The following is a 13733-nucleotide window of genomic DNA, read 5'->3' on the forward strand; positions in this document are numbered from 1 at the left end:
TGAACCTGTCTTGGGGAAATACTTTTGAGGAAAAAGTAGCTTAAATGTGAATGTAATATCTTTTATCAAGAGACTAATCAAGACTAAAAGAAATGGAAATGTTAAATTTTATATACACACATATATATATATAAGGAATCAGTTTCATTGGTTCCAAAAGAAACATTTTAAAGTCAAGGACAGGCTAGGCTAATTTGAATTTACTGAAATGGAAGATAAAATCAATGTATAAGGTACATCATTGCCAGGACAAATTTAAGATACATGTTTATGGCTTTTTTTAAGCTAAATTAAGAAAAGAACTCACATCTTTAACTTGTAGTCATCTTTTGTGGAAATATTTCTAATTTATTTTTTCTTTTTAAACTGGTTCCAATCAGGGTGTGGATGGGGCAATGGTCAAATGTTATGAAAAGTGATGAATAAATAAAACGCCTTTTTTAGAGGAAAATAAGACAATTTTCAAAAAATTTTAAAAATAAAAATCTATATAGCCACATTATAGAGACAGAAAACTATAATCATAGAGGTACTGTTATTGATCACAATTTATTTTGAAGTCATGAAATGCCAGCAACAGAACAGACTGAGTCAGCAGGTCAGGCTGGACAAATACTTGATTGTAGCCATGTTTCCATGGGCTATGGGCAGCAGCACTGAGTTACACAACAAGGGCAACATTCTCCCTTCCACCTTCTGGCAAAACTTTGTTAGATAAGGCAAAAGGATGGGCAGCGCGAATGGTGGTCTGAACCATGCAAGAATAACAACAAATGATGGAATAATAGGTGTGCAATAAATATCTGATTGCTGAATCTTGGGCTGGAAAAGGCAAAAAGAGAAATTAAACACTAGGACAGAAGGTAGTGGTTGAAAGGCATTTCCATTTAGAATTTTTTAAAAAATTACACAAGAAATAAGCCTTTAAAAAAAAAAGTCTTCCTGTTTGCTACTTTGATACAGGGGGCAGCAGAGTCCAAAGATAAACTCTCTTTTCTGTGTATCCTGTTTTTAGTTTTGTTAATACATGGAACAAATTTCAAATCTGATTTCACCCTCTTGGCTCCACATGAGGGGAAACCATGTAGAACCACCTAAAATTTCTTCTAAAGCTCTGGGGTTTAGAAATGATCAACGAACAACATTTATTCCACACCTAGTCAGAGATAGCTAAGATGAAGATTATTAAGAAGTTTCTTCTTCAATTACTTCAACTCTGCGAGGCCCATATAATAGAACATAAGCTATGTGCCAATCTCCACCACCAGATAACCGTAAGATATCTTCTGGTGTAACAATGCTGACTTTATCATCATCAAACTTAATCCATTCATCTAAATAAGAGAGAGAGAAGAGATAAAATTATTACCACACAAGTCTTTCTAATGAATAAGGCACTGAAAATAGATACTAATAGATTCTCACCAAAATAAATTTATTTATTTATTTATTCATTTATTTATTTATTTATTTGTTTGGTTTTTTTTACCTTGTTTCCTTTTCACCCATGATACATAATGGCCTGACGAACTGGACCTTCCCTGATGTGTTAGCACTGCTTGTAAATCATAATAACCACAGTTATTAGAGCCAATATCTAAAAAAAAAAAAAAAAAAAAAGTGCATTCACATAGATGAAAAAATTAATATATGGAGCAAGGTGGCATAGTAAATAGCATTGGGCTTAAAGCCAGGAAGATGTAAGTTAAAATTCAGTCTCAGAAATTAGTTATGTGAGCCTTGGCAAGTCACTCAAAATACCATCTTGTCTCCCAGTCACTGTGAGGATCAAATGGGATTATTCTAAGCATTATAGCACAGAGCCTGGCATGTAACAAGTACTATATGTTAGCTATTATAACCATCATGATCATAAGTATTTTGGGGCAAAGCAACAGAGACATGAGCACATAATTATAAATTATAGACAGGTAATCTTAATCTCAAATAGAAACAGGTGCCATTAAACTATAGTTAAGATACATATCTGACCACATTTATTTTTTGTTAATATATTTTGTCAAATTAATTTTAATTTATTCCCAATTAATATTAATCTGGTTCAGATCATACTTGGGAGTGTTACGATCCACATATAACCCACAGCCCACATTCAACATCACCAAAATGGAAGAGGGCACTATGGCATCATATTAATCAAGGGAGTCATGGAAGAAAGAGGTCTTAAACTGAAAGATAGGAACTGGACAATAAAAATCCAAATGTCTGTTAAAGGAACTACAATGTACAAGCACTATGCTAGAAACTGGGGAAAGATACAAAGTTTAAGAAGGCAATGAGAGCTTCCTTCATAGTGTGGTGGGGAAATAACATATACAGGTAACTATAAATACTAATAGCAGCGGATAGGTATATAATACTTGAAATTTTGCAAAGCATTTTGCATGTTTCTCAGAATAACCTTGTGAAGTATGTGCTAATATTAACATTTTGCAGATGAGAAAACTAAAGTTGAGAGAGGTCAAGAATCTTGCCTAGAATCACACAACTAGGAAATGTTTGAGACAGCATATGAACTCAGTCTTCTTAAACTCAAATCCCTGGGCTCTAGTCACTGCAACACTTAATGCCTACTATACCAATACTACAAACAATAACATACAAGTGCATTTATTTGAAAGGAAAAAAAAGTGCTGAAGATGTAAAAGTTCAGATAAGGAGATATGCTCTACTCTTGATTTGTTAATATCAACAAAAGTAGAAAATAAATATGAAATATGACATGGGGGAAGGAAAGAAGATGTGCTTAACTGCAAAGCAGAATCCAAGTTGGGAAGTAATAAGCAAAAATAAGTTAGTTTAGTCTAGATAGCTGATGTTCATAAGAATTTCTTTTGTCAATAATGAATTTACAGAAACAATCAGGAAAAAAGTTTCTCTTACCATCAGGAAAAGAAAATGGCTCATATTTAATTTCTTTCTGTGCACCACCACTTTTGCTAAACTGTAAAGAAAAAGATATTACTATAGTTCTGAATCATAAATTGTCAATTAATATTCTCAAATAACAGAACAAGTCTATAGTCTCTATTTTAAAAACAAAATATAACCAATGGTCTAAAACGGAAGAATACTGTTATGTAGCAACAAACCACTTAGATGAGTGGGAAACCAAAGTTTAATGAATATCATTAGTATTTCTAGAAGATGGAAGAGGGTAGTTTTTTAAAAAAAGTATAAATTAAGATATCATAACTATCCTGTCTCAAACTAAGTCTGTGAAAACCTAAGTTCTCCTTTCAGCAGTAAAATTGGGTTCATTTAATAATGGAAACAAACACACCGGATGCACCTAAACTACTTCTCTTATACCTTTCATCCAAGAACTCAAAGCACTTAAATTGTTATTTCATATCAATGGCCACTTGTTGGAAGGAAGAAACCCAAATTTACTGTATTTATACTGGAAGAGGCACAGTATATTTACTTGTAAGCAAGTGGGATTGGGGTGTGGAACATGCTCCAAAACTCCAACTAAATCAATAACTGATAGAAACACAAAACAAAATCCCTCACAGCCAAATCGAATTTGAAGGCTGTTTTTAATTTTCTTCAAAACTTTTAAGACACTGAAGGAAATATCAATGGAATGTTCTTTTATATCACAAGAAAGCAAAGTTCTTATCTGCACAATCTGCTTCAGTTCAGTTGATATATGATACTACCTTTAAAAGACTTGGGTTTAAGTATATATTTTCATGATACAAAAACTGCAAGAACAAAATATAGACATAGTTACAACATATAAAAATATCTATGCAACTATAGACATACCAAGAAAAAAAAAAAAGCCACTTTGTAATTAATGTCTTATAGAATTATGATTTTAAAGTTATAGCATTCCTACAGATGGAACTCAAGTGGCCTTGAACTGACTTTCTATGCCTTCATTTTTATCTGTAAAATGGGGATGATCCTATACTGTATAAGGAAAAACAGCATAACATACCTATTTTACAGGCATGTTGAAAGGGCTAAGTGAGTTTCTGTGAAGTGCTTTGAGAACCTCAGAAGAAAGGAGACATAAATTATAAACTGTATATGGTATGGGAATAAAAAAAAACATGAAGCATATTGTACTTGTAAAGAATGGAATATACCTCATGATCAAAGATCATATTTATAGTTCTTATCTCTTAAGAATGTAAAATAAACCTTAAAGGACTAAAACATCAAATATATTTGCCAATGTGGCTACTGTAAGAATTTTTTATTTGTAAGTTAAAATATTCCACCTAATGTCATTTAAAAATAACTACTGAATTTTAAATATTAAACTAATATTGAAAAATTATCAGAATAAACTTACTGTCTTTGGCTGTTGATTTACTTTTTTGTCTTCTAGATCCTTGAATTTTGACCGAAAGGATACCATTTTTTCTTGAAGTTCTGGTGTACATAGTTCATATACATCCAACATAAGAGGAAATTTAACGTCCTATATATAAAAACAGAAAAGGAGAAAGGACAGAGTAGAGATAAAAACTGTTGGAGGAAAAAACAATAGAAATATCTTTTACGAGATTAAAGGGGAAGAAGGGTAAAAAAAAGTTTTGGTAATATGAGCTCGCCTTTACCCAATTTTTTCAAATTGAAACTTTTGAGAGTAAACAAAATATAAATCTAATATATAAGAACAAGTAATTGGGAAAATAATTCTTTTTTCTTTAGAATTTTACTTTCTTGGGAGTTATTAATCAAAGCAATATTTAGGTTCTGTCCTGTTTAAATAAGTAATTTTCTTCATTTTACATTTTATATCCTCAATATAAACTAAGATGATAAGCAAGAAAATCAGTATTCTAAATTGCTATAATAAACACAGTGAGTTGGGTCCTTAAGACTAGAAACATACAAATGTATTTGAAGGTTTTCTAGTTAAAGAGGACCTATGAAAATCAGAGCTCAACAGGCATTAGCATCAAAGATTCCCAAAATGAGAGGTAGATGAATGACTAGGGAAGAAGACAGGCTGGTAGACTATGTCTATGTATGGTATGTACATTATATACCCAAACTCACACATACCATCTCTCTCCTCCATTTCATTCCTTTCAACTTAACTCTTTACATCTACAAAGTGGTTACAACTCTTAATTAATTGTTTCCTGAGTATTCTGAACTGGAAGACAAAAAACAAACTGCTTCCATAGGGAAAGGGTCTTTAGTGGAAGCTTCTTTATTCTCTTCTTCCCCCAACTATTAAGTCAGCCTTGGCATTACAGGAATATAAATAATTTATTATTAGCTAACCTTAAGAACTTTGGCATTCACAGATTCCTTCTCTTTGTAAAAAAATCGAACCATCTGAATAGTAAGGTAAGCAGGCAGTCGGCTAATCTTGGACTAAAGAAAAAGGAAAAATGGTATTATATCTCAAGAGATTGTAGTAGTCATTCACTTTTTAAAAGAAAAATTGTTTATTCCTTAATGGTGAGATTTACCCAAACATAGTACTACTTACTCTAGAAAACTATCAACATTACAAAAAGTTATAAAGTTAAACCCACTATACTCACAGATTTTATGTACAAAGCATTTCGTTGCAATGTTGGAGACTGTTTGGTAATTTCTTCCTGAAGTCTCTATAAAAGAACATAATTGAAAATGTATTCTAAAGAATAAGGATGACTTTTTCTGACAATGTTTTTTTTTTTTTCTTTCTCAATAGTGTTTTTTCAATTACATTCATTTTTTTTTTTTAAATAAAGCTTTTTATTGGGGCAGGTAGGTGGCGCAGTAGATAGAGCACCAGCCTTGAATTCAGGAGGACCCAAGTTCAAATCTGGTCTCAGACACTTAATATTTCTTAGCTGTGACCCTGGGCAAGTCAGTTAACCCCAGCCTCAGGGCAAAAAAAATAAAGCTTTTTATTTTCATAGTATTTTCACCTTTCATTGTTATTTGCTTGCTTGTTTGTTTTTTCATGCTTTTATCCCCTTTTTTGTTCTGGTTTTTTTTTTTTTTTTTTTTGCACAGCATTGAATATGGAAATACATTTAAAAGAATTTCACATGTTTAACATATATTAGATTGCTTGGTGTCTAGGTAGGGGAGAAGAGGGAGGAAAAAAAATTTGGAACACACGGTTTTGCCAAAGCAAATATTGAAAACTATCTTTGTATATATCTGAAAAAAAATTTTTTTAAGTATATCATCCAACTTATCATCCAAAATGTGATGTAAGATTATCATTCTTGTACTCCATTTATCATCACTAATCTATCATATGCTAAATGTATCAAGCAGACTTGTTTTCCCTAACATTACAAAATTAAAAAGAAAATAGCAAAATCACTCTGAAATCAGTCCCCATTTTAACACATTTTTTGACTGTTCTCACCAATTAATACTTTATATTTAACTTCTCACCACCAGTCTTTTAGGTATTTAAATATGATCATTTTGGGGGTTTGTTTTTTGTTTTTGAAAAATTTATAAGTTGCTGCAACCCTGTCTTTAGCCCTCAAGTCTTCAGTGAAGGAACTAGAAAAGAGATGCTCACTAAGATTCTTTTAAATCTAAAGTTCTATACTGCAGACCTTTGTTCATGCAGAACATAGGGATGTTTATTGAAGATAGTAATAGAATTAAGTAATAGAAAGAGTGAATAAAATGGGCAATCTCAGAAGCATGGAGGACAATTCTTTCTTCAAAGAACAGAATTTTATCTTAACCTAAGTAACCTTCCAAATAACAAGAATTATGCAAATAAAGGAAAAAGCTACCACTTGATTTATTTGGTTGTAGCCAAAGAACAAAATTTGTTAAAGCAGAAGCTGGTTATTCAAATGTCAAGCATATGATTAGAAGGAATTTTTTAATAAATAAAAAGTTGAACTCTCTGCAGAGGCTTTTAGGTATCATTTCAACCTGAGATATATGCCTTATAATTAATGCCTATTTTACAATATTTACATCAAAATTTCCCTAAGCCCAGATATGTGAAATGTTTTGTCTACATAATTAAGAAATGTGGTAGAGTCGGCCCAGTCACTGCTAAAAGATCTTTCTTACCAATTTAAGTCCTGTAAACAGATATTTGACTTCTTGATTGATAAAACAGCTGAGCTGGAGCTGGTTTTCTTTCCCTTTGGTGGCTTCCTCTTCTTCGGCCTCTGTACATTTCATGCTTTATGGAATGAGTTAAGGCACATGCCATTGGTTACTTGATGAATTAAGCTGTTAGATCATCAAATAATTGACATTGATCTGCCTTTTCAGTTTACAAAGCACCTTTCAAACACTATTTCCTTCAATTATCACAACTATCCTTGGAAGTGGGAATCTTCTCTCCAAGTGAGGACACTAGAGCCCAGAAGGGTTAAGTGAGTAATTACAGGCCAGTTAATCACAAAGCTGAGACAAGAATCTATGTATGACTCCAAATTAAGTTATCCCATTCCACACATAAAATTATTAAACTTGATATTATTAGCATTAGACAGAATATCACCATTAAAAAAAAAAATCCAACATTTTAGGTCTCATATCCAATGTTCCTTTCTTAATCTAGTTCATTCATATTTCAACTCCCTATTATCAGCTTAATCATTATGCATCTCTTAAATCATGAGCCATAATAACAGGAAAGAAAAAAGCAATCTTTTAGGGTTCAAGAGAAAAATATTTTCTTACACAATTTAGAACAAAGTAAAAGTTGCTAAAATGTTCATAAACTTTAAACTGTTCCAAGACCAACTTTCTGCTACTCCAACTATCAATAAAATTAAAGCACACAACAAAATAACAAGGAACATGCACTTATCAGCTGCATAACCAAGTTAAGCAGAGTTTGGTTTGACTGCTTTTAAATAGGAAAGTGATAGACATATCAAAACAAAATATCCATTTTTCCCCCCAAAAAGTGTTGAAGAATTTTAAAAGTATTTTTCTCAATTGAAACTTTTAGTTTACTACCTACTTTGATCCAAACCATTTTATGCTCATTTTAAATGGATTTTTCACCAAGATCTTTAGGAAAATCATCTAAAAGGCTATTACTGTTCAATGAACTTTGTCAAAACTTCATATGCTTGAAATATTTGTCTTTTTCCAAATTCCTGTCATTATTGTGATTTCTTTCAGGTAAACAAAGAGTCAACTATTAAAAAAAAAAAAAAAAAAAAACTGCCTTTTTCAAACCACCCAATATTTATTCTTCAAGATATGCTCCCTTCATCTGATCTATATTTGTAAATCACTATCTCTGAAATCAATCTTGGCCTCAACTTTCTTAAGGATACGTAGTTTCAAACTCAACACCGAAGAACTGATCGATTAAACTTTTCTTTTTAGTAGGTGCTTGGGCTGCAGATGATGATGCATTTTCTGTCTGAAAATAAAATAACCAAAAATAATCACATTCTATTTACTTTACATAAGTTACACTAAAATACACTTTTCTTCTATGCAACCATGTTTAATAATACTAATTCTAAATGTAATTTTTCTACAGGAATTTTTTACCTACATCCAACCTACACTATCTATGAAAAGGACTAAAATACCAAAAGGTGAGGAGAATCAATTCAACTTATCTACTCAATATAGATAAGAAAAATACTTTGCATTTAATATTCTATCCACTTGAACAAACATGTATAAGCAGAAATTGGATGAATAGAATTATAAAGGGCTGAGTTTTTGAAGATGAATATCCTTAATGTCCCCTGTATTTAAGATACTAGAGTACAAAGAAGTAGTAAATAATTTTATTACAAATTAGAATAATGTAATGAGTGTTATATCTTTGACAGTAAGCAGAAAAAGTCTCGTGGAAGAAGAGGTACTGAGGGGCTTCTAAGGATTAAAACAGGTAAAGCTGCTAATTAATAAACTAGCTTTAAGTAAGCAAAGGAATGTGAGAAAGGGTACAAGCATGTAAATTAGCTGCAGAAGAAAGCAAACCACAGGTGGGTCAAAATTATAACCACTTAAATAACATTTTGAACTTTAATAATTAAAAAACAGGAAGAATTTGAAGCTAGGTAATGGTGTAATTTGAGCTATGATTTAGGTAAATTACTCTTTAGGTAGATTACTCTTAAGAATAAATGTATAAGAATGGAATATGGAAAGACTAGAAATAGAGAGAAGCCAGGAAGCTATTGTAATAATCCAGGTAAGAAGCAATTTGAAAGCCTGAACTACATACGTGGGAATGGAAAATGTGAAAAATGTTGAAAACAAGAACTGGCCACATCTCTGGGGCATATATTCTGAATGGAGTTAACAAGGAATTAAAAGAATAAAGAAGCAAATGTCTATTCAAATGTAAAAATGGATGAAAAAAACAATTTGTTTAAAAGACTTTGGAGGAAAAAAAAAATCAGAAATCAAGAAAAATGATAATCACTTCTACAATTCAATTACCTCCATAACAGAATCGCCTTCTAAAGCTTCCAGTTTTTGTTGCAGTACTCGCATCATTTGTACCCAACATTCATTAGCATCCTGTAAATGGAAATACAATAAGTGGTCTTATCTTCTCATGATTTCTTCACAAAACCTTGTACACTTTCTCTAGAAAATGGTGTTTCTAACTTCAAAATAAAGTTTATGTTTCAATCTGTGACCTTAAGGAAAAAAGATAACTTTCTCGATCATGTCAGATCGTCTGATATTTATCAAACATACTCAAATAGTATCAAAGTATAAAGATATCGCTCTGCTGTTTTTAAGTAATGTAATTTCAAAAATTGACTAGCTGAAAAACCACAACCACCTTATACTAATTACCTGCTGAAGATATTGTCCTTGATCGCCCTTCTCTGCAAACTGTGGGAAAGCCATATGCAAAAACTGCAGCAGAATAATAGGTGGGATACTGGAGGAAGTTTTGTCCATGGAATCAAACAAATCTCTAAGGGCTTAAAAACAAAAACAAAATATTCTTAGAAATGTAGAAAACAGGAGTACACTAATTTAAAACTAAATTGCAGAAACAATCTTGCTTTCTTTCTCAGTTTATATAAACATCAAACCATAACATAACTATCTAATATACCCACTCACTTTCTGTAAGTTCATATCACACAAATTTGACTCCTCTGCAGGTGAAGAGCAGAACCCCTGGAACTCAAGACTATAGCCAGGATGGCAGCAGCTGCAGCAGCACTCAAACCAGAGATCCTCTGCTCTAGGCACTGAAGTCCCTCTGACTACAGGGACTCAAAACACTGAAGCCAGTGTTGGCTGTAGAGGCAAAGCACAGCACAGGGGCTGGGGCCCCGATGATCACCCCAAGGGTATGAAGGGAAGTTTCACAGAACAGTCCATTTATAGTAACTGAGAACTATCTGTATATGCACACACAAATATGTCTATATACAGACATTTGTTTTAAACACATGAACATCTTTAATGTTAAAACAATTAGAACTAACTCCTGAACTTAAATCCTATGCAGCAAAAATAAATCACTCAAAATATATTTATTAAGTCTTATGCTAGCAAACACTATTAAAACAGTCCTACGCTCAAGGAGATGTCATTTGGGTAGGAAAAATAAATTTGTCAATGGACCGTACATGTGGGATGAAAGTGAGGAACAGACATTGACACCAAGGTTACAATCTTGGGTGACTGGGATAATGATGGTGCCCTTGACAGAAAAAAGGGTAAAGGTGAGTTCTAACATGTAGCCATCGAGAAGGAGCTCTTTAGGGTTTTCAGATTTAGGAAAATTATTCCAAGTACTATGTTACTATCATGATACTTTATTCCCCAAATATAATTACACCAAAATGCCCCTTTATGTCTTGCTAAAAAGAAAAGTTATGTAAAATAGTATAGAAACCACTGGTATAGAAATTAGGCAAAATACTTTCAATTACAATAATCTGAATGACTTTTAAAAGTCTAAGTATTATCTATGACAACAAGCAACTATAGTGTTTCCTCTGTTAATATAATTAGGTAAATAAAATATATTTATTGAGCACTGTTTTATGGATGTCACCATGCTATGTACAGAAAGGGTAGAAAGTATTCAAAGAAATTCCTCATCATAAGATGCTCCAGACTGACCTGCAGTGATATATTGTGCTGATGCCATTTCCCCCGAAGCTCGCAAGGCACCTGCATACCTGTGGAGACATTTAAGACAAGTGTTAAACAATAGAAACAGCAGTTTTTAATTTGTTCTGTCACTCACAATGAAAATCAATTAATTATAATGAAAATTAATTTTAAAAATTATGGCAATTTAGTTAACAAGCCACTCCACCTTCCCCTTCCCCTTTGGATCCTAGTTCATTTTCTTTCTCTTCTTCCTTTTTTACTTCATTACTCCAATGCATTGTGTAAATAGTGGAAGAAAGATATAGCAGATGAAAAATATGGTTGTTATTTTTCTCTCTCGTTTCAAGACATAAAGACACACTAAAAATCTTATGAAAAAAAAAACAAACCTAAGTGTCCTTAGACTGTTAGAAGTCCTACTGCTTGAAGCCAAAAACACTTGGCATTCTAGAGCTGCTTACTAGTATGCATTTCAAAATAAATCTATAATCTTATATTTAAATAAATACATATGGTACAGATGCCATCCTTCCCAGTTCCTTTCAAAAATCTTTCAAAGAGGATCTACCATCATTTCATTTTGGTTTTGAAGTAGTAATTTGTTCTTCTCAAAGAACACACTAGTGGGACACAAGTTCTAGCTGATCTTTGAAGCTGGAAAAGTCAAGAGCACAGTCCTACCAACAGATTGTCAGGTTTTCTAGCATGAGCTTAGCTAAGCATGGAAAGGCTCTTCACCGGACTAGTCACACTATGTAATGAGTGCTCTGATTGTGGCAAACATTCTAATAGGTGACTTAAAATAATAGCAGAAAGATGTGAAATTAGTCATATAACTATGAAAACAAAACATGTTTTAAATATGTGTGTATACATACACAGAAATAGATAGACAGACAGATAGACCGACCATGTACTACATGACCAGTAGCATCAAGGAACCATTAAAGACAAAAAATAAAATAAAATTAAGGGAGAACTATTTTCTTTTATCTGGCTATCTATAGCTGAGTATTATTTAGATATCAAAAACTAATAGAATTACATGGAAAATCACCTGTCAATATCTGGAATATATAAATTTTTAAATGTTAGAAACTAATTGAAAAGTCTTAACTTTAGTCTTAAATTTCTAAGGATCAAAATGAGCAATGATATTTTATCATGAAAATGCTGACTAAAATGACAGGACAAAGCATAAGCTGCAATGGTTCTATATTAAATAGTTGTACTTATCCTAATTTAAACATGCATATTAAAGAATATTTTTTTTTCCTCCTTTATGAAATTTAAATTGCAAACATCTTTCTCTTGGCTTTTACACATTAAAGTCAGTACTATCGATCTTCCCCTGGAAGATATCCCTGATATATTTCATATCAAGTTATAATTTTCTATAACTATAACCTCTCCCATATGCATAGTTATTTTAAAGGTCAGTCCTGCATACCTTTCTGCTCCATCTATTTTCTTTCTTCCTCGCTACAATCTGGCCCTCTCTCTAACATTCCCAAAATATTTCATTACATATTCAGTATAAACTATTAGTATTTTATTCTTTCCTTTCTGTTCTGCTGACTAATCTTTTTAAAGGAATGTCTCACCCACTCATCTCCCACTTTGAAATTCACTGAATAAGAAACTACTTCAAGAGATGAGCAATATACTTTATTAGTAAGTATGCCAAATAGCTAATAAATGCATTGATGGCTATTCCACCATCTGAGCAGACACTGCCAACCAAATATTGCTGATAAAAAAAGTTCTTTGTAAAAGCCGAAAGACAGAGAAGAATCTGACTTCAATCAAATATAGTCTCAATAAAGTGTTCAATATTTTCAGTCCTGTTCTTAGCCCTCTTTCATATAGTAATGAATAAAAAAGACCCAACTATGTAAAATTTTATTTTTTCCTTGGGAGATGAAAATTTTACATCAATGGGTAAATTTCTGCATAAAATTTTTCTCTCTCATTCTTCCTAAGTTGTACTGTAATAGAATACTAGTCTAATTAATTAATTAAATGTTTTACACATTCCCGAAAAATATCAATATTTTTGTTTATATAAAGGGAATATTTGTTGTTAAAAATTATGGTTTTAACTTTACCCTTACCTTTTAAGGGCATCTTTAAGTTCTGGCACAGAGCGAATACACTGAACTGTAGCATTCATGTAACAAGTGTTACCAAGATTTGTCAATCCACATGGCAATTCCATCTGATGAGACAGGCATTAAATTAATTTCATAAGCAATATCCATAATAATAATTACTATTGTTTAACCTGAGATAAAGATCAAAGACTTACCAATCTATAATAATTATGTAATCCCCATTCCAAAATATAATGTCTATAAAGCATGCCAGTGGCAATAATTTGTCAACTGTCCAAAAAAAATTAGCATCTTTCCCACAAATAAATGGCTATTATCTTCAAGATTTTTATGATTAAAAACTGGGCCTAGTTGTGAAATTATTTAGGCAATGGGCATATCATCTGCAAAATCATTTGCTCACTAAATGTCTCTACATAGTAAGTAGTATAGAGAATATTAAGAAAACTGCATCAGGGACCCTATGCTGATCCTGTTGCATGAAGCACTTCTCCCTTAAATTCATGTAACCTGAAATGCTACTTTCCTATTCTTTAAAAAGCATCATTATGCCTTTAGATAAGGATGAGTTAA

General features: G+C 32.0%; 1 protein-coding gene across 3 annotated transcripts in view; it reads right to left on the reverse strand.

The window, feature by feature from the left end:
* Window positions 1–530: 530 nt before the first annotated feature.
* Window positions 531–13733, reverse strand: part of USP14 (ubiquitin specific peptidase 14) — a 34729-nt gene continuing 21526 nt past the window's right edge. For 2 of the 3 annotated variants that reach the window (XM_074276231.1, XM_074276240.1), the window contains exons 5-16: window positions 13161–13264; window positions 11053–11111; window positions 9763–9893; window positions 9397–9477; window positions 8268–8356; window positions 7039–7153; window positions 5541–5606; window positions 5275–5367; window positions 4331–4459; window positions 2905–2965; window positions 1490–1597; window positions 531–1334 (exon numbers count right to left, since the gene is read on the reverse strand). In XM_074276231.1, coding sequence (XP_074132332.1) covers window positions 1186–1334; window positions 1490–1597; window positions 2905–2965; window positions 4331–4459; window positions 5275–5367; window positions 5541–5606; window positions 7039–7153; window positions 8268–8356; window positions 9397–9477; window positions 9763–9893; window positions 11053–11111; window positions 13161–13264 — 1185 coding nt within the window. In that variant the 3' untranslated portion in view covers window positions 531–1185. Of the gene's footprint in view, window positions 1335–1489; window positions 1598–2904; window positions 2966–3914; window positions 4028–4330; window positions 4460–5274; window positions 5368–5540; window positions 5607–7038; window positions 7154–8267; window positions 8357–9396; window positions 9478–9762; window positions 9894–11052; window positions 11112–13160; window positions 13265–13733 lie in introns of those variants that run through there. The other variant, XM_074276251.1, reaches the window with a different exon arrangement.

This window comes from Sminthopsis crassicaudata, chromosome 1, assembly GCF_048593235.1.
Source record: "Sminthopsis crassicaudata isolate SCR6 chromosome 1, ASM4859323v1, whole genome shotgun sequence".
Taxonomy (NCBI): domain Eukaryota; kingdom Metazoa; phylum Chordata; class Mammalia; order Dasyuromorphia; family Dasyuridae; genus Sminthopsis; species Sminthopsis crassicaudata.